The following is a 21,328-nucleotide window of genomic DNA, read 5'->3' as shown; positions in this document are numbered from 1 at the left end:
ATTTTGTTACGTTACCTTGGCTATTTCATCATCCTGAGCAAAGTAAGTGTTTTGGCATAGATATTTGTTGACTCCAGTAATTAAACAGCTGTGGTATGAGGAGTGCATTCAAGAAATCCAAGCCCTGTCAGTGCAGCCACCTTTGACCAAGGTGCCTTGGTTCTGTTGTCTCCCCCGAATAGAACAGAATGGTTCAGTTGGCAGGGACCTACTTAAAAAGCTTCTTGGCCTCTTTAGGGATGAAACAAATTTGTGAGGGCATTGGAGTGTCTCTTGAATACTGACATGCCCAGGGCGTCAGCATCTCTGTAGGAGGCTTGTTCTAATGTTTGGCCACCCTTGTCATAATGGAATCTTTCCTTGTATCAGCTTTGTGTACTGAAAACTGTGCATTGTAGGATATAGTTCAAGAAGTTATTAGGGATAGTCTGGACTACAGTAGCTGAGAATAGAAAAATACAACATCAAATGTGTAGCTTCAGTACTACTTATGATTTATGGGAGAATGTTCACTGCAGCAGAGGCCTTTGCAAGCTGCCCTGGAGGCTGGGTGGCAAGGCCTGCCTTTCCTTGTCTTGACGTTCCCATGTCCTTCTGCATGTAATGCTCATCCACTATATGCTGAGGAAGGAAAACAATGTTTTAGAGAGTTATCTTTTCTATGAAAATCTGTTTTCGTGTTAGATATGGTTGGAAAATCAGCTCACTCTAATTCAGAAGGAGAGAAAAACTGTGTAATACATTTTCAATGGTCATGTTTGCATAATATATGCAATGCATAATCTTTCTTTCAGTTTTTTTCCTTAGGTCTTTGAGGTAAGCTTTTCTTCATGCTTTGGTGACTTCCATTGCTAAAAATGAGACAACACTTCTGGTAAAGGTTAAGAAAACCTTCAGAGCCTTATTAAGGCTTGTACCTTGACTGATCTGTAGAGCATCTTAGACGTCAAAGTAGTAAGAACATCTTCAAAAGATTGATGAGTAATTAAAATCCACGCCTTTTCAGAGCTGCAAATGCGTTGCTATACCAAAGGCTTTACATGCTACAAGCATGTCTACAATTGCCATACAACTGTGTGGTTGAATGCATGAAATCATGTCATGCAGCACATGTATGGGTTGAGAATGCAGAAATCAAGATGTACCAGGCTTTTGGAAATCATAATTGTTGTACTTCACGTGATTTAAAGGTATCTGGAGCTGTAGGCAGCGTGAATGCCGTATTTAAAGTGCTGTGCTTTCACTGACATTGTCAGAGTTTGGTACAAATCCTTAGTTGTGTGTACCCTTATGGCACTGGTACTATCTGGAATTTTAGATACTTCTGGATATTTTATTTCTAGCACCATTGCATATGACATAGAGTCATTTGGTAGTTTCCTAAATGGAAAGAAGTTAAAATCTACTATTGTATTGAGCCATATTGAAAATACTACGGAAAAAATAAGTGTGCTCATGGCCAAGAGAATTAGAGTAAGATGAGCAATATATACTCTTCAGCTCTTAACAAACTGTTTGATAGGCAAATTGTTGCATGCTGAGTCTAAGCGGTTCTGTGAGCAGGAGGAAATCATCCTCCACTGTTCTACCAAATTAGCACCCTGGATGGAGGCTGTGTGAATGCAAAATAGAAATGGAGCAAATGATCTCAGTTCTTGTTAATTCCTTTATGCCTTATTGTAAATAGAACAACTAAAATCTTGAACTGTTTAAAGTAAAAGCGTTCTGAATAGAATACGTTAGGAGGAAATTAAAACAGGATGGAATTCAGAAAGATCTCTTGGAGGAAAGTTTGCACTCAGCATACGGTATGTGTTTCACAGCGCTGTGAAATCAGACTTTCATCAAGTTATCTATGTTGAAAATGTAAACCTTCAGCCTGTTACCAGTTTTAGTGGAATATGCTGAGCCTTTGCCTTACTAGGGTGAAACATAATTGCGTGTCCTCAAAGCACAAGCTGCAAGTGGTACACATTCAAAATGGAAAGATGTGTTTTAAATGAACTGTCTGTAGGTTTGGAAATTGGATTCTTCCTTTACAGTATGAGGAGGCAAAATAGCAAAGGAAATTGTCAGGCAGCAGGACTGCTCAAATTCCATTCCTCTGGGGGCTCACATCATGGTGTTCTGAATACCAAAAGTAAGAGGAAAGACTAAACAAATGGAAAAGAGCTTGGGGTTTGTGTTTATTTATTTATTTGTTTTTAAATGTAGTTTTTATGTTTATATCACAAGCAGCAGTTGTTTGTTTTGGGTACTTTTCCTCCCCAGCTGCTGAAAATGATACGGATACAGAGCCAATCTGAGCATGGACTGTGTTTTAAGCTGTTATCATTTTTACTGCTCTTCTAGACAATGTTTTTTTAATGTAGTATATTCTCTATTCCTTTCAGTTCAGAGCTGGGAAGGGAACAGCTCTGTGCGTGTAACAACACTGGGCTCTTGACGTTTGGTTGCAGTACCTCCATGTTGTTGTGTATCGCTGGCTCAAAGATGGTAAACTTCAGGCAGTATTCCACAGTCAGCTTTTGGGTACTGGGCTCTGCATTCCAGTGCGTCTCAGTGCTTTAACAAGTAACTACAGAAGACAGTTTAAATGCTCTTAAAAAATAAAACTAAAAACTGAGTAATCTTGATTGCTTGAGAAATGCATGTGCTATCCAAACACAATACCACTGCCTTGAAAAACTGATTAGCCCGATGATCCAATAGGCTACCTGTACGTACACTGACATTTAAAGGAAAATCTAATGGGTTTCATGAGGTTGCTCACCATGCTGCATTTTGTAGATCAGCGCTCCTTGTGAATGGCAGCTGTGAGCAAGCTAAGCAAGTTATTTCAATTGAGCATCCATAAAACCTCAAGAGTAGAAACACCGTTGCATGGCTGTCAGAAATGCTGAGCTTATTTTAACAATCGTTCCCCTGGGGTATGAACTTCCTAATTTATTCTGTAAGTCTTCACCTGTGGGTAGACTGCCATCCCAGTGCCTGTGGGCAGAATAATGCATGCTGACCCTGCTGTAGCACACATAGAGTTATGCTGCTTGCAGTCAAAGTGAAAGTGGCCTCTAGAAAGGGAAGAAGTCCTAAGATCCCTCTGATATTTTTACTATGTGTTTGCCTATGTAACTGCCTATGTTTTTGGATCATGTTATAAGCGTAAGTAATGCTAATAAATACAAGTTTAAAAGTGATACGTTTTATGTTGTACATGATCACCAGAGGAAAAAAAACTGACTTACGCATTTTGAGGCATTTTCTTATTTCTAAAATGGAGCAGAATGTGGATGCTAGAGAAATCTCCATCCCAAAATCTCTGCCAGGGTGTTGACTTGAGAGCTTCCTGCAGCTGCAATAATAGAGTTCAATATATTAAATCAGGAGGCATAGAAATAGGATTCCAGAGTACATTTCTGTAATAGAGATTAATGGGAAAACTGAAAGCCTGAAAGCTTAATTGTGTCCCCATGCTTGGAATGCTAGTTTGTTTGCATGAATTTGTGGAAATCCTAGTTAGCTCGGTGTAAGTCCTACAGAAATTGCTCATTTGTTTGCAAGGCCACGAGGAGCAATTATTTTTCAAAGATAGATAATCTTACTCAGAAAGATGCTTGTTAATAATTTGGCCCTGATCCTGATCGTGCTGAGTTCAGGAGGAGCTTTATTTGTCTGCTTCATTTAGAGCAGTATCAGAACCTGAGAAAACCGCTCAAGTATGTTTTAATTTGAGTTCTTTCTACCTAAAGTGTTTACAGCCTGTTTCAACAGCGTGCTCATGGAATGGTAAGGGGGAGCTTTGCCTATGGAAAAATCTGTTTCCTTTTGAACTCATGCCAGTACTGAAAACTTCCTTCATGTTCTAAAAATACAACTGAATTTTTCACTTTACCTCTTGGCCATCTTAAACGTTCTGCTGTAATTGCCCAGCCCTCCATTCAAGTCTCGATACTTATGTTGTTTCAAGGCTGTCTCGCACAGAGTTTTAGGTTTTTTTATCTTGCTGTTCCAATTGAAGAATTAAGAAGGGTTATGTGTAGGAAACCATGCTACTGTTTGTCCTTACACTGAAGTAAGTTTATTCAAGCGTTGCTACATTTGGTGGCATCTTTGAAGACTGAAAGTATGAACTAAGAGAGATTGTTAGGGCTGCCATGGAATAAAGCAAATAAGTCATAGAATCATAAAAGATGACTTGGTGTCATCTGCAAACTTACTGAGAGTGCACTCAATCCTCTCATCCAGGTCATCAATAAAGATCTTAAACAGGACAGACCACAGTACTGAACCCCTGGGGAGCACCACTAGTGCCTGGTCACCAGTTGGATTTAACTCTGTTCACCACCACTCTCTGGGCCTGGTGTTCAGCCAGTTCTTTACCCAGCAAAGAGGGTACTGATGCCAGCCATGGGCTGCCATTATCCTGAGTGGTCAGGTACCCATCTGCATCCAGTAAACGATGGAGATTCTCATTAGCCCTTCCCCAAGAATAGAGAACTCTACCATTGCGGGATTGCTCTGCATAAGACAGCTCCTGGCCTCCACATCTCCATCAGTTCTTCTGTTTGTGAACACCAGGTCTAGGAGTGCACCTCCCCTGGTAGGCACTCTTACCAGCTGTGAAGTTTGTCTTCCATAACTTCTAGAAGCCTCCTAGACTGTGGGTCTAGATTAATGTGCAGCGTTATATTTCCAGTATTTATCAGGGGAAGTTAAAGTCCTCAATGAGAACAAGGGCTGGCAATCATACAGCCTGTGCCAGCTGTTCACAGAAATGCCTTGTCTGTCTCTTCATCCCGATTAGGTTGTCTTTAACAGACCCCCACCTGGATGTTCGCCCTGTTGGTCTTCTCCTGGATCCTTACCCACTCAGATTCAATCTTATCATTGCTGTCCCTTTGAAGATAAAAATAACATTCCACTTTAAAAAATAATTAAATAATAAAAAGAGCCTATTAAGAATAACTTTGAGGTCTAGTACAGACACTTGAAATTGGGGTAGAAAGATAATTTCAGACTAAGGTAATAAGAGATTCTAAGTTTATTTAAATCTCCTGGCTGCGGGAATTGAGGACTGATGAGTCAGCTAGAATCAGAATATCAGTAATTGGGTTCTTTTTTAGGTACAGAAATCTACACTTCAGGTAACCTAACTGATTACTTTGCACTAGCATTATTTTTTTTTTTCTCTTGGGAGGTGTGGGGGGAGGTTTTTTTTCCTTCTTTGATTCTTGGTCAAACAACCACTTGTGGTTTTAGTAACAAACAAGAAAACTTCATAATTCTCTGAGGAATTTTTTAGGGGAAGGACTTGATTTGCTAATGTGCTTTTTCACAGCTGCTTAATTGGCTACTGAAGAGAAGAGCCAGGAGTCTCTTTCTTTAACATAAAGAAAAAGAGATGATCCTAGAAAGCTTGGAGGTAAAAACGATTAAAACAATAACAAATAGATGAATCCACTTAGGTGAATCCAGCATGACAGACTAACCAGCAGAGCACTATGACGTTCTAATTTACAGAAATTTCTTCAATGCCAGTGTAATAATGGATTAAAAACTGGATTTACCAGGGATTTCAAAGCTTTTGAAATACCTCCCGAGAGTTTATTAAATAAAGTAATCCTCATGGGAGGGTTAAAATTCTGTTTGGGATTTGAAGGCTACTGAAGATAGAAAATAGTCAAATGTGGCAGAAGGTTAACAAAGGATTGCCCAAATGACTTTCCTAATAGCATATTAAACTGCATTCTGTAAGAGGAAACGAACAATTAAATAAGTAGCATGGCACTGACTGCAAAATTTGTTGAGAACTGTGAGGAACTTGAGCTGAAGGAAGAGCTGGCATACTTGGGTGTTTAGAGGCTCTGAGGATTTCTCAGCAAAGTTATGAACTATTTACGTCACATTCTGAACATCTCTGTTTGTGTACATTTAACCCTTCTGTCACTTCTAGCTCCATGTGTTTAACCAAAGTGCCAGGACTTGGTGCAGTGTTTGTTATGTGGTTGCTAAATAATGCTCTTCATTTAAGCGGGGTCCCGGTGGCGTCAATTCATGGCTACATTAACCAGTTATTTTGGTGTGGCTGGTACAACATTTGAGTTACCTTCTGGGGATAAAGGTGGATTTAGGTTATGTCAAAGAACTTAGCAGGTAAAATATTGGAAGTTTTCACCCAAAAAGTGGTATAAACTCAGTCTGTATCACCTGCGGAGCTTGGAATGGATGTTGCACAGCCATGTTTCTCAGCAGGGAAGAGCATGGCCAGAAAATGTGATTCAGTTAATGCTATTAATTTCTAATCAAAATCTAACATTGTGTGTATAACGCTATTAGGTTCTAAATGAACTGCAGTCCACAGGGCATAAATGTATACACACTTTTGGGCAATTTAGTAAAAATAAATAAATTCACACAGGCGTCCAACTGGGCTCCAAAAACCACATGTGAATAATAGCCTCTGTGGATGTTAATAATCTTGTTGCTGCTTACTATCAAAAAGACCATGAAGTGAGTCATGATCAACTATTGCAAACTATGCACATTGAGTGTGCTGAGCGTACTTGTTTGACTAAAGCACAGGGATGTGTCCTGTGGCTCAAAGGCAGCTTCTTTTAAGCTACTCAAAGAAAAGCTTTGTTATTGAGTACAGCTGTCAAGTTGAGTAAAAATGTTTGTCAATATTCAGTAACTATTGGGCTTTTACTTAGGCTTCTGTGTAGTGATTGATCCAGTTCAGTAATCGTTAATTGCAACTGCATGGTTTGGGACTTTTTATGAGCACAAATATTGCCTTGTGTTCTGAGCCAGCCACCTATTCATCCTGTTACTGAGAAATGTCTTCTGCTTGGATTAAACTAGTATTTTATTGTGGAGAGTTTAAACCTTCTCTGAATGGTAGTGTTAGTCAAGGCAGTATTTCATTTTCTCTTCCTGAGGCATAAATAATGTTCAGCTAGAAAATGACCACCCTAAGAGGATAACATGCTTGGAAATGAGGATGGTGACTCTTCTGCTTAGGTTGCTGTAATTGTACCAGGGGTTATGATAGGCAAACAAACATTGCCTGTTTAAAAGAAAAAATCTGGTTTAATTTAGTTCCCATGGGAATGAGCAAATCACAGTGATCACAGCTGGTAAAGGTGTGGGCTGAAATGACTGAGGCTCCTTTTTGCTGTGCCAATACGCCTCCACAGTGGCCTGCATGAACCTCTGCTTTTGCAGTTTAGAGCTGCTCCTTTTGAGAAATTCTTGCTCTGCCATACAGTGTGGTGACTTGTGAGATGGGCTTCATTATTTTCTGAATTCTCTCTGCCAAACTCCATCGTTGGCTGCACTGCAGTAAACCCAGAATAGCATCACTGACTTAACAGCAATTAACACTTTCTGTTAAAACCAAGCTCCGTGAAGTTGGGAGTTTGTTACAAAAATAACTCACCAGCCAACCTTTGTCATATTCTGAGTTGAGAGTTGTGGTGCTGATCTCTTAAGTGTGTAAATAAGTGACCATATGGTCAGAACTCTGTTACGTAAAAACAAACTCCTTAAGAAACAATTCCTCTTCAGACATTGTTTGCTGCAGTTGCCTTTTGGCATTGCATTTAATATGTGTTTTCTGTCACAAATACAGACGGTAATAATCTCTCCGCGGTTGCCTGGTGAATGTTACATAGACAGACATATGGAAGTTTTACACAAGTTGCAGAGGCCGTAAAAGTTGGCCAGCAATGGAGCTGCATGCCTGCTAATGAGGTATTTGGTTCTGGCTGGCGTACAACACACTTCTTATGCTTTGGAATGACATAATAAATTATTTAGCCATTTGTCTTTAATGATTAAGCAAAGATAGAATCCAGTGTATTGAAAATAAGACTGTGCTTGGATTACTTGGAATCTAGTACCTTCTAATAGACTAATAGTTTTGCTAAAATACTTCTGGTAGCCCTCATGCCAACTCCAAAGGTTATTCCAAAGTTCCTTTTGGAAAATACACAAGTGTTGAGGTCCAACTTGCATGGCCATTTAGAATTTTTATGAATTGCAACAGCAAGAAAGCCAGGAGTCTATGAACATGTGCTCCAGATGGCTGTCTTATGGGGCACTGGAAACAGGCAGTGGGTTTTGTCTGATGCAGAGTTAGGTGCTGTGGAGCATCTGAGAACCTTGAGCTCCAGCAGCAGGGTAAGTGTCTGGTGGTGTTCCATCTCAGTGGCCTTAGATGAGTGAAAGTAAAGTAAACTAAACCAAGCCGTTCTGTGAACCTTGAGCCATCCATCCGCGCACCTCTCAAATGAGGCTGCATCTAACAGATGTCTGCTGCATACTTGAAGAATGAGGCATAACGAAGTTTGCAGTCATCTTTTAGAACGTGTGTAGAGGAGAGAAAAAATGTGTTCAGAAGCAAACCAGAAATGAGAAACACTGTAAATACAAACTAAAAGTAGAGAATAAAAGTCTATTCTAAAGAGGGGCTGTTGTTTTTGAATGACTTTGACTGGTCTGACATTGTATCTGAACAGTGCAGGATAGTTGCTCTGTGCGGGTAGTTACAAGTTGTTATATCATGTCTGTTGGCCGTTACTTGTATATGAAACATTCAGACAAAACAGCTTTCAAAGCCAGAAAGAAATTATGTTCCTGGTTTAGTGCATACTGTGTCTGTTCAGGCGTATCAAAGCCTGTTGCCATTGGCTGTCCCAGTCCAGAGGGGCAGCAGAGCTTCCCTTTGCCTTGCTGCCCTTCCTCCAATAAGAGCTGATATAGCATTAGCTGTAATGTACTCATTTAATTCTTTAATGACTTGTAATCAACAACTGAAAACATGCTTTCCTTGAGCCTTGGTTGGAGAGACCTTTATTTTTAGCCATTGAGTTGTAATGAGATGGGGAATTTTATTTTTAAAGTAAGTTCCATATTTGTAAGCAAAGCTATGAGGTGCACGTTCTAAACAGCAATTACTTGTTCAGAAAAATCTGTACTGACTGCTACCTCTGAACTCATTTGTTGTTGGCATTTCCTCACGAGAGTGTTCTTTAGCATCTGTCTGTAAATTATGCTCATTACACAAGCATTTGCATGCCTGGAACCTAAATAAATGGTCAGTGTGTTTTCAGAGAGTGGGTCCGGGGGTTCTACACTGAAATGCTGCGTTTCCCATGAGTGAGAGAAGCACTTGGCAGCAGCCAGTTGGCCATGGGTTAAATCAGGTGAAGAAGATATTTAGTATTCTGCTGAACTCTGAGCCTTCTTGGAACTACATTTGCAAGAGGCTTTGAGGCTTACTAATGTCCCTACAACTCATTCCTGTGGGCCTCTCTTTCAAGGCTCAGCTGTAATAAAGCTCTTGAGTGCTGAGAACAAGATTTGCAATGTCTTTAAACATAGATATTATGCTGAGTTACGGCTATTCCCTCTATTTTGCTTATTTGCCCATTTAATAACCTATGCCTTATTAAGTGTTTAAATCAGTTCTCTACATTTTACCGAAGTGTTAAGGTAGTAATTGATAGGATGAATAGTAATCAAACTACTGGAACTGAAAATCAACAATAACTCCTCATGGTTTTAGTGTATATTTTCATGCGATTTAAAAAATGATGATGCAAACAAGAAGGTATAATTAAAATCAAAGAGACTTCTGATCTTTTGATTGTAGAGACACGTGTTTATTATTACAAGATTCATTTATCTGATAAACTGGGGTAACTTCATTGCTAATGGATCCTTTTTTTGCAGTACTGCAAAGCAATTCATACTGTATTTATAAATAATGGAATAAGGACAGTCTCAAAGCATGCTACAGCAGTGACCTTAGCAACAATGAATGAAGGCAGTGAATCCATTAAAAAGTTGTTCGCCATTGAGATTTATAGAATAGTTTGTGATTCCACAGCACAGTTTGCTTCTCAGGAACAGGCTGATGGCTGTGTCACTCTTTCAATAAATAAACATTTACAAAACATGGAAAGACAATTCTGAAGATGACTGTGGAGCATTGCGGTACGCAGAGCATTTGTAAGGTACATGTAACACATGAGCGACGGCTTTCATCTGGGGTCTGATACCAAGGATTTTTGCTTTGTAAATTAAAATTTGAGGGAAAGAGGTGATTGGAGCACAGATGTTATTCCAGCAAACACCAGCTGCCGGTGTTCTTCCTCTGGTTGATGATGGAAGCAACTTGCTTGTGAGGCTTGAGTGGTAAGCAATAGCACTGGACAGCATTGTGCACCTTCAAGTGTGAAATTTTATCATGAGTCTTTGTGATAAATCATCCCTATTACAGACCAGGGCTGTTAGATGGCACTGCTTTCAGGATTCATCTGATGGAGGCTTAGATCGAGGTTCTTTGGTTATCAGAGTTGTAGTTAAGTATCACTACTGTGTTTGTGCTCCATACAGATGTTAGTTAACCTCTAAGTGCTGATCTTCCACTGCATCTAGCAGTAGTTTGGGTACAGGTATACCTGCATTGAGTGCATAGCTGCTTGGGACTGCTCTGGGCTGGTGGTGAGGCCACAAAGTCCCTCTGCTAATAAGAGACCCTGCTTCAGAAGGGTCAGTGAGGCGACAGTGCCACAATCTTCACATCCTTTCAATGAGTACAGCAAATATTTGTAGTCGCTGAAGCAATATGTAATCAGTCTTGTTTCCAGAGAAGATTTATCTTATAAAAACCCTCAGCAACATAATTCTTTTCACGACATAAATATCCAGAAGAAAACGTCTTTACAAATAAAGGCTGTCTCTTTAAAAAATATTTTCCTATTATCCAACAGTTTCCCAAGTGAATGAATTGTCCTCATGAATTATATGGGACTGAACTTGCAGTTTATATTCCTGTTTATCTGTGAATCAAGCTCTTTCTTATTCCATGGCAGATTAATTCAGTGTGGCCCACATTTGAGAGATAAAACCCACGGGTCTGATTTTGTCCTAATATTTGAAGAAGGGATAGCAGCTATGAGATACGCCTTGTTTAATTCTGAGTTTGTACAAGCGCTGCTCGCTGTGGTTCATCAGTCAGGAGAAGAGATTTCTGAGCCTTCTTCAGCTGTTATTACATGTAGCTGAGAAGGGCAGGGGTAGAAAAATGAGGAAAGTACAATGGTAACTTTTTGTGAAGAAGAACTGTGAATTTCATGGTTTTAACTTTAAGCAATTATATGGAAATACTTTCTTTCTTTTTTGGTTTTGTAAGATGTGAAGTTACCAGAGCTCTCTTGGTCCTGTAATTCAACTGCAGAAGAAGTGCTATGAAACTACGGAGACCAGAGTCAGGACAAAGCTTCATGTGTTTCCAGGTCAGGGTGTTGTTATGGTCTGGGCTGGTGGTGGTAGCTGTGGAGGTGTGCACTGGTTGGCTGGCAGTAATTGGTGGCATCTCTAGTTTGGCATCAAACTATGGGAACAGTTGATACAGTCAAGGGTAGGACCACCATCCAGAGGGGTAGAGGCAGGCTGGAAGAAATACTGTGAATGTGGACGTAGACTAGTCAGGTAGAGGGCAGCCTGAATATAAGTCATCAGCATGTTCTGACTGCTGATGCCATCCTGGGCTGTATTAACAGGGACCTAGCCAGCAGACAAATAGAAGTGGTCCTTCCTTGCTTGCCACTCATTAGATTGCCTTTAGCCTATTGTGTCCAATTTCGGGTGCCCCAACATCACAGACTCTGATGAAAGGGAGGGAGGAAAGTGAAGGCCACCGAGTGAGTGGTCAGGGCAGGAGCCAGCACCCTGGGACAAGAGGTTGAGGAGTGATGACATTGTTCAGGCTCGGGCAGGAAAGATTTGGGGGGGTCCTGGGAGCAACACCTCAGTGCCTCCAGGATGGGGTAGAGTCATTACTGCACTGAGTGGCTGGAGGGTGAGAGACAAGGGGTATGGGCTGAAATGAGAGGTTATAGGGGTGACAAAAAAACAACCTGAGGGCAGCCAAGTACTGGAGCAGGTTATCCAGAGGGACTGGACCATCTGGGAGGCTTTAGAGAGTCAGTGGGGAGAAGAGATGACCCTGCTCTAAGCACAGAAATGGGCTAAATATGATGCCTTAGATATTACCTGAGGCCCCTTCTGACTGAAATTATTTCAGGTTGCTTCATTCCATGCTAACAGGGTCAGGTGTCAGGCCCTTCCTTTTTGAGGGTAGAGTTGTTCTTTGGTAACCAGAAGCACTGTGTCTGAAAAAAAAAAAGTGCCTGTGCTGTGATGGAGCTGCTGGAAAAGCAGATTGATGTACTGGGAGAAAGAGTTTGCTGTTTCAAAGAAAGTTCTGTACTTTCTGATTTGGGTTCTCAGGGTTTCCGAAGGCTGTTTTTGCAGTTGAGCATTTTGACAGTTTTCTTTTCAAGTTTACATTCAGTCTTTAATGGTTGCTGTAATTTTACTTTTAAACAGCGCAGTTCTTCAAAGGCAGCAGTGAAAGAGCATCAGCTGAGGTCTGTCTGGTGATCATGAGGGGTTCTCAGTGGCTCATTTCTTCAGCTGTCATTTGTCAGAACACACTCATGTAATCTTAATGAACAATGTGCAAAGCCATTAAAAACTCAATTACGGCTTTCTTTTTTACTGCAGACGTGAGAAAATGCAATCATAAAGTGCTGATGTGTAAACACAATAGCCACCATCTGCTACAGAGCAGCATTTCAGCTCAAAAAGAGGGTATATGTTGCAGATGCATCAATAATAGGAAGCTTATCAAGGCATCATTATGCACCAAGCAGGGGAAAAATTGAAATTTATGGCCAGCTAGAGAGCTCTTCATGGTTTAATTCCCCAATTTTCGGTGGTATGTTTAATAACTATAAGAGAGTGCCTTTTTATGTTCACTGTCATTTGAATGGATTTTTAAAAATGAATTTATTTACCATCTTTCTTTTCTCCATGCTTTTGACTGATCTGAACGCAGCACATTTGGTTTTAGTTATTCAGGAAGGTGGCAAAGCCAGCAAGATATTAACTGATGTAACCTGTTGGTTCAAGAGCACTAAATTTAATTGACCTCATATTCAGCTCCTTTAATGAGCATTTACTTCTGTGTCCAATAGAAACAGAACAACCCAACAACTTTCACACAGCAGAGATCATTTCTTCTCTTCAAACTTTCCCATTTCAGTGTCTATTTGATGACATTTGAACTTTCCAGATGGAGGTAAACAAAAACAGCACTCAGTGTTTTTTTCTGCTCTCATTACTGTTCAAAGTCAGTCCAAATCAGAGTTTCTTCAAGGAATCTTTTGTTTTATACACATTCATGCCTGGAGAAATTTAAATAGGTTTTCAGTCATTCATTGATCAATAATTTCTGTTTGTGACACGTTAATGCATTCCCTAGTTCTTTATATGAGTGAGAAATGTGACAAATGGCTTGTTGGTGCCAGACCCGCTTGTACCTCTTTTATTTGCACATACAGGCCTATAAATTCAAAAGAAGTCCCATCAGCTTCAATTCTGCGCTCATGTTAAAGAAGTCTGTCAGGCTCTGAATCGCAATGTGTCAGTTTTTATTACAGCTAATAAGGCAAAACACGCTTGTCCTTAAAAGGCTGTTCTGAACTCTGTTTGTTTGTTTACTTATTGCTGATCTCAGAGCTACTGGTAAGCAATGCGTCCTGCCCAGAAAAGCTTTAGTGGCATGGACAGGTAGTCAGTGCATCCCAGCTGCTGGTCCAGGAGCACACAGAGCAACCTTTGGAAGGTCCTTGAGGGTAGGGGATGGGTTATGCATTCAGGTTCACAGTGCAAGAAGGGAAATGAGAATCACATACAGCTAGGTTTGTTTGGAGGGTAATTTGTGGTAGAGGGTATAAATTATTCACAGCAGTGAGATTTTGTGAGATAGCAACGTTCTTGTACCCACTGTCAGTCATGGCATGGGTGAAGTTTAATAATATCCCCTCCTAAGGGCAGGCTTGGGGTGTTGAGCACCAACTTGACCTGGCAGGAAAAGACCTTCCTGAGGCAGCTGCTATTTGAGGTCTCTGTGGAAGTAAGAGCAGGTAGAGACACCAGATGGCACAGTTAAAGATGGGAGCAGCACCAGTAGTGGAATTTTTTTTTATCTTTTTCACAATCATGTAAAACAGTCTCTCCCCTCAGGACTTTACTGGAGACAGTTATGATCTTAGAGCCTTTTCTCTTGTATTTCTAGGCATGCTATGGGGTGTGGGTTTTTGTTTCTAAGGCATCCAGAAATGAGAACCAAGGCTGTGAATAACATGCAAATGGCAATGATTTTTTTTTTTATTTTTTTTTTTTTTGGTAAGGCTATTCTTCCCATAACGAAGGCTGATTATTTTATTAAGTGTTTTTTTGCTTGATGGATATTTCACTCACTCACGTTGTGTCAGTCTCTATGTACAGGCTCTATACTCCAGAGTTATTGTACAAAAGGCCATTGTCGTTCTGCAAATAGGGTATGATTCATTTTTGGAGGGTGTCAAAAACTAAAATTGTAATTATTGCTTTGAACTTTTACTAAAAGCTGATGTTTTTCTCCCAGAGGAATGCTCCTTATTTTCATACGTGAATCTGTAAAAGTGAAATCCTCCTTAAGTCTTTCTATCATTGAAACGCCTGCCTGATGTAGTACAGTTGAGGACCCTGTTGTGCTGGGCACTGTATAGCTTCAGAGTAGATCTTTAGGGCAGGGATCCATCTGCTATCCAAATAGATAAGGATTTCCAAATAGGGAAAGGATGAGGAAGACACCCAGAAGTGAAATGATGTGTGCTAAGATCTGATCAAAGATGGAACAGAAATGAATGACCTCTTCTTTACTGAATGTTTGCTTTGGCTGTAGCATCACCCCTGTATCTTACCTGTTGGAAACTGTGCTTCCTGGTCATAAATTATCCCAGGTGATACAGTCTGAGCCCAAATCTCAGATTGCCACTATTTTAGTTTATTTGGGTGGATCAGAAGATTACTGCAGCACTCAGTGAGAAACTAACTGACGAAGGGGGTTTTGAGTTTGACTGAGAGCAGGAGTGAATCAACAGAGAATGTTTATCAGTCTCACCTTACAGACTTTGATTATTAGAGAAAAAATTGAAGGCTTGGATTCAGCTTTTCTGTTTCTTGAGCTCTTTACTGTGAATTTGGAATCTCTGGATTGGGGGCCATTGGGATTTTTAACCTATCCAAATGAAAGATCGGATCGCTAGAGAGCACCTTACTGTAGCTTTTTTGCTTGTACCGCCTCATCCCCAGCTGTGCCTGCACTGTGCTCGAGTTTTCCAAGGTCTCAGGAGCGTGTGTGATTTCTTGTGAAAGATGCACTTTCTTCTGCATCCGTGCTTTGCAGTCCTTTACAAAATGTATACACATATCACATAAACAGAAACAAACCAACAAACCACCAAAAGCAGTTTTGTGTGAGGAAGTGGCTGGTATCTGGTGGCTTAAAAGAAAATAAAATAGAATATGTATGGCTGTCCACTGGACAAAACTGATCAGAATGTTTATCTGGCTCATCTGAGTGTCTGTCAAACTGCTGTGGCACGGAATTGGGGAAGTCAATAGGTTAGAAGTGAGGCAAGGCTTTTCAAACACAGTGTGCTGTGAACTGCAAGAGGCCAGTAGAGAAATACATTTGTAGCATGACTTGGCAGCTGCAGCAGGACTCTGAATGTCAAGAAGGCTGCATTTGATTAAAAATTATTATGCCTAGCTGCTGACACATAGATTTTTTTTTCCCCCGGATCTTGGTATTTTCTTCAGCTTTTTCTGTGAGTGTCTGCACACACATAAAGCAGATCCCTTAAACAGAATTGAATCAAATAACTCTCATAATGTTTTTTCTTATTGCTAACATTTGTCACCTTGATGCATCTGTAAAGAGATGAGTTGAGACACAATGTGCTGTAAAATAACTGCTTGATGAATCAAAACATGAGTTCAACATCCAGTGCCATGCTTAATATGATGCAAGCTTCAGGGTTAACAAACTCATAAATTGCCTTAGTATAGATTTCTCTCCTAAAATTCAGCCGGTCCTTCCCTAGAAGTGTAATTGTCCTTGTTGCTGTATTGCTAGTTGAGATGTTGCTCTTGTGCTAACAAGCCTAATTCATCTAGGCTCTGTACACTGGGTTTTCTTAACACCTTGCTGCTTTCCAAAGCTTGTACCACCAAGATACAGTGTTCCCGGGTACAGATTGGCACTAAGGTGGTAGAGACCATGCAGGCAAATGCCAGCTGAGAATGTGATCTTTTATAGCATTCTTTTGTGTTGAATGTGCCTTTGGGAAAGTAGGTATTTGGGGCTGTACGCTGTAGGAGAGCCCTGTGGCTTCTTGGAAGGTAAATATGACTTTGTTTAGGGTGACTCTTTTATTGCAGTGTTATAAAACAATAAAAGCAAAGTTGTATTTATAATTTCTAAGTTATCTAATTAAGGCGGGTATAGCTGGCCATGAATCTATTTGTATTTATACCCTGTAATTTAGATCTCCTTTCTTTTCTGTTACCTAACAACTAGCATAAAATAGCTAGTTTGAGTTCTTAGGAGGAACTGTTTTGTTTGCTGGCTTCTAAAGGAATCATTGACTTTTCTAGGGAATCTGCTTTAACTGAAAGAGCTCAGCAGATGTTTAGTATTCATTCTTTTTTCCCTTGTCTGTGTACAGGCTCCTTCATGATGGTGAACAGCTCTGGACGGGCATCCGGGCAGAAAGCTCACTTACTTTTGCCCACGTTGAAGGAAAATGACACACATTGCATCGATTTCCATTATTACTTGTCCAGCAGAGATCGTTCGAGTCCTGGCTCTCTGAATGTCTACGTGAAAGTGAACGGAGGACCACAGGGCAATCCCATATGGAATGTCTCAGGGGTTGTAACAGAAGGATGGGTGAAGGCAGAGCTTGCCATCAGTACTTTCTGGCCGCATTTTTATCAGGTATGAGTTCACAGTATTTCTCTGTCTGTTTCCATTGAGTGTCTGGCTGGGTGTGAGCTATGAGCTGTTGTTAGCAATAAGTCTTCTGAAAATTAAATACAGCTTTTTTTCCCCGCATTTTTTTTTTTTTTTGCATCAGATAGAGTTTTCATATGACAGTTTTATAGCAAGAGATGATAGAGACATCTTGACTTAATTCTTCTCACCCTTTTTCTTTACATATGTTCTCAGGTCACAGAGGAAAAGCTGGGCAGGTGAAGTAAATTATTGGAAAGTTAGAACCCACTTATGTATCATGAAATATGCATGTAAACGGACTTGGATTGGCACTTCCCATGCACACAATGGACTCATATACTCCTTGTTAAGCAGTGAAGACATGAGAACTCTTATCTTCTGATTTTTATCGTTTTACATTCAAGGGAAAAAAAACAGTGCCTGGGAGGTAATTGCACCCTACACCTTGCAGGAAAAGGAGAAATACATATTATAGTGTAAGAAAAAAGAGCATGAGTGAGATGGGAATTACAGTAAAAGAAACTATGAAAAGGCATTGAATGCTCTACGGATAGAAAACAGTAGGAAGAAAAGCTTTTTTTTTTTTTTTTTAAATAACTGGGTAGTAGGTCTGTAAAATCTGAGCTAAAGTAGAACACTTTAATGTTCTGCCTCCAAAAAGGAGCCAAGGATTTCAGCAGAATAGATAAGAGCACACTGTACAGGGTGAAGGGGAATATGGGATAAAGAGATGCAAATGCACTGGAAGTGGTGTTTTAAGGGCTGTGCACAACTTGTCACTCGCTCTGAAATCATATTAAAGTGATCGATACTACTTTCATATTAACATCAACCAGAATCTGCTTCGTAGTAGGTGCTGTACAGAGAGAACAGAAATGATCTTTCACCCAGGTAATCAGTGCTTGAAAAACCTGGAAAAGACAGTCTGATCTCAAACTACGAGATCCAACTGTTAGATATACCAATACCAGACTTCCTGAACCTCATTACATCTTTTGCAAGTTTTTTTAGAGGTCAGGTTTGCTTTTTCCGAGGAAGAAAATCCTTTAAATCAAAGAAGAATTTTGCACCGCTGTGCAAAAACGAAGAGCCTAAAGGCAGCAGTGACTGCCTGGGAGTGGTTCCTGCCCAGAAAATGCAAATGTTCTCTCTCTTTTTCTCTCCCTCTCCTGAGCCTCACCTTTATGATGGATAAAGTTCTAATTTCCCTCTGCTAAAGTATGGCTCTTAAAATGTTGTCAGGGATCTGATAGTCTGCTCTGTCCTTGGTCCCTAATTTTGTCCATTGGTTTCTGCAATCTAGTGACTCTCTATGTTTAAGGAAAAAAAGAAAAAAAGAAAGAAAACTTTAAGCTCTCAAAAGTGGGGGGGAAATGCAATCATGGAATTTTATCAAAATTACTGTTGGTTACATCGTAACACTTGTGGCTGAAGGAGTCCAGAGGTGGCATGGTGATAAAAGCTTCTGTGTACCGATGCCTGGGGAACGTCGCATTGACACTCACAATCCAGATTATGCTGTGAGAGTGTTATTTGTCAACTTTAAATCAAAACTGCACGCCCGGAGAACAGTTTGTGCAGAAGAGGCCTGAATGGATATTCTGTATTTCAAAAGTACAAGGTAACACAGGGGGGAAAAAAGTATTTCTCCTAAATAATGAAATCTACGTCAAGAAAAATGTTTATTTTCTTAATACCCAACAATTACACCATCAGTAATTGCTGTGTGCATTGAGAAATCTGAAGCCAACTGCCCAGGATGCAAGGTATTGACAAGTGCCCAGAGCTTTGGAGGTGTGAGTAGCAGCAAACCAGTGCTAGGCCTATTGCCAGAGGGTCGTGGTTTGGGTCTGGCAATTCTGCACAAGGGTTGTATGAGTCACCTACATCCAGAAGCACTCTGCTGAGGTATTAATGTGATGGTGGTAGAGGTTTATCAGCTCTGCCCATGAGTTAGTTGTGCCTGGATTCCCAGTCTGCGAGCGTTTGTAGTGTAGTGAGAAAAATCTATAATAGCTCTAGGAGAAAGGTAAGACGTGTGCTCTTGAATTACTGCATGCCACGAGGATTAACTTAGTCCCAGAATGCACTGAGCACAGCACTACAGTCTGCCAGGAAGGGGTGTTTTGATGTACTGATCCTGTGTACTGTATTGATCCATGCCTGAAGAAGTCTGTCGTACCACGACAGATGAGCCACGCTACATCACTAACACAGACATTGCTGGTAGATAGCAGCAGTGAAATGTGGGTTTGTTTATGGGTAAGGAAACATGAAATGAATCTTGGTATTTGCAGTTCTCAGGAGCATTTAAGAATGTTGAAGAGCCAAACTTTGCATTTGCGAATTATATTAATTTCTGAGAACTTCCAAAAATGTTAAGTATTAAACACTTGTTCTTCAGCCCAGGTGCTTCTGCTCTGCCCACTCTGACAGGGCTGAAGTGGTGCAAAACTGTATAAAAGGGTGAGAACAGTGTGGAAATCTGAACTGAGAAATAAAGAGATCTGAGAGTAGAGTTAAAAAGGTAATAAAATAGCTGTCCAAACAAAGCAGTGTGAATTGAGACCCTCTGCTCTTGTCAGTGATTTTGGCAGCAATGTGAAGATTAAATCCATGGTCTTTTTAGAAGCTGACACAGCTGCTACCGACTCAAGGTTTAGGTTATTTTGTGCTCTATTAAAGACACTGAACTGTGTCACTAATTAACAGAGGTCAGTCCGCTATGTGTTTGTTTTTACCTCAAAGAAGCGGGGAATTATTCTTTCCAAGTTCTTGGCTTTCAGGAAATTGAGGTAGTAATTCAGCAAAGCCTGTAACTTCTCAGCTATAAGATAAGCAAAGTAAAGTTTGGTGGCTATGAAGGCGCAGTTTAATCCTAGTCTGAAGGGAGTCACAGTAATTGCTGTGTGACCTTAGCAGTAAGTGCCATGTTTATCATGAATGAATTTTCATTTATCAAATAAATTGTCATTTCCATACTGAGGACATGCATTCTATTCCTTGTTTATACAGTCCTTAGAAAGTATTCTTGAACACAGGAAACATTTATTGATGGTTTGATCATCTTCCAGATATTTGCTATCTCCTCTTATCCTTCGGACAACCTATTTTTTGCCCACCTTCATCTGCTGCAGAACTCTGTTTATATTGCTAGCACCTGAGCTTTTCTTACTTTGTTTTTTCCCCTTTATTTCTTTATTCTACCTGTTTTTATCATGGCATTTTTCTAAAGGGCTTATTTCAGGAGTGCTCCCACTTGGAATGCTTTGAACTGAGGGAGTAGATCTTAAGATATCATGGGAATATAAGTAGAAACTAAATTATGGAAGCCCAAATGCAAAGCAAAATGATTAATGGCAACCTGATTATGAAGTACATGCTGCTCCACTTTTGTAGCTTGAGCTGTGGTGGTCGGCATTCAAAAAGCTGAATCTTTTGTTGAGTTACATCTTCCAATGGAGGAGATGAAGAAAAGGCTCAATAGTGACAGGCTAGGAATGCCAAATTTTATTTAAAGTGGGAATAGCAGTGTTGAAGACTGGCTTTTAGTAGTTAACAAACTTAATGGTGTTCCGGTAATGATTTTGATAGTCACGAATTATCCTGCAAAAACAGTGGCTGCTGCAGTAGTAGTAACTGTGCCAGCTGAACACATTAATTAGCTTTGTCCTTGTAAACTTTACAGCATTTAATACTGTTTTTTTCCTGAATTTTATTTTGCTTATTTGGCAATAGTTAATTAGTTTGAATTTTACCAGTCTCCCAGAGTCCCCTTGCCCTGCCCCAAACTCTTTGCACACAGTATTTGTATTGTACTTATAGAACACTTCAAATCAGATGTAATTGCACACGTGTGTAATTGGTTTCTTTGCTCTTCCAAATGGAAGCGGTACATAGTTCTCACTAATCCTAATTAATATTGCTCTTTTTGTTATCTGTGTCAAATTGATTTTCTGTCTTTGACATGTGTCTTCATGCAGTATTGCATAGGTACCCCTTTGTTATTAATGATAAAATGCTTTGAATGTATCAGACATTGGAATAGGAGTGGAATGTGGTGACTGGCCAAATGACTAGTGCAGTTCTAAGAAAACCTTTTCTTTGTATTTCAGGTGATATTTGAATCTGTCTCTTTGAAAGGACATCCAGGGTACATAGCTGTGGATGAAGTCAGAGTTCTTGCCCATCCATGCAGTGAGTATTCTTTGTTCTTCTAACTGTCTCAATGCGTTAAATACCAGGCTTTGCAGTCTATAATACTGGGCTTGGCAGTCTTAAGTTGTGACTTATCCAATAGTGCCAACTGTAAAATCTCTTCTGTTTTGGTATCCCCCAAAACAACTAAAGACAGCCAGCCTTGTGCAATTAAATAACTTGACAATTTGTGCAAAAGGCAAAGGTGCT

General features: G+C 40.1%; 1 protein-coding gene across 1 annotated transcript in view; it reads left to right on the top strand.

Moving 5' to 3' along the window:
- The window catches only part of LOC146759739 (receptor-type tyrosine-protein phosphatase T-like), a 116,805-nt gene that overhangs the window by 53,810 nt on the left and 41,667 nt on the right, over positions 1–21,328 (top strand). Inside the window, exons 5-6 of the mRNA XM_085509860.1 lie at positions 16,632–16,903; positions 21,037–21,118. Coding sequence (XP_085365986.1) covers positions 16,632–16,903; positions 21,037–21,118 — 354 coding nt within the window. The remainder of the gene's footprint in view (positions 1–16,631; positions 16,904–21,036; positions 21,119–21,328) is intronic.

Source organism: Coturnix japonica, chromosome 9, assembly GCF_054131305.1.
Source record: "Coturnix japonica strain WE chromosome 9, WE-NBRP24, whole genome shotgun sequence".
NCBI lineage: Eukaryota > Metazoa > Chordata > Aves > Galliformes > Phasianidae > Coturnix > Coturnix japonica.
The sequence above is the reverse complement of the archived record's forward strand: the minus strand, read 5'-3'. Positions and strand labels throughout refer to the sequence as shown.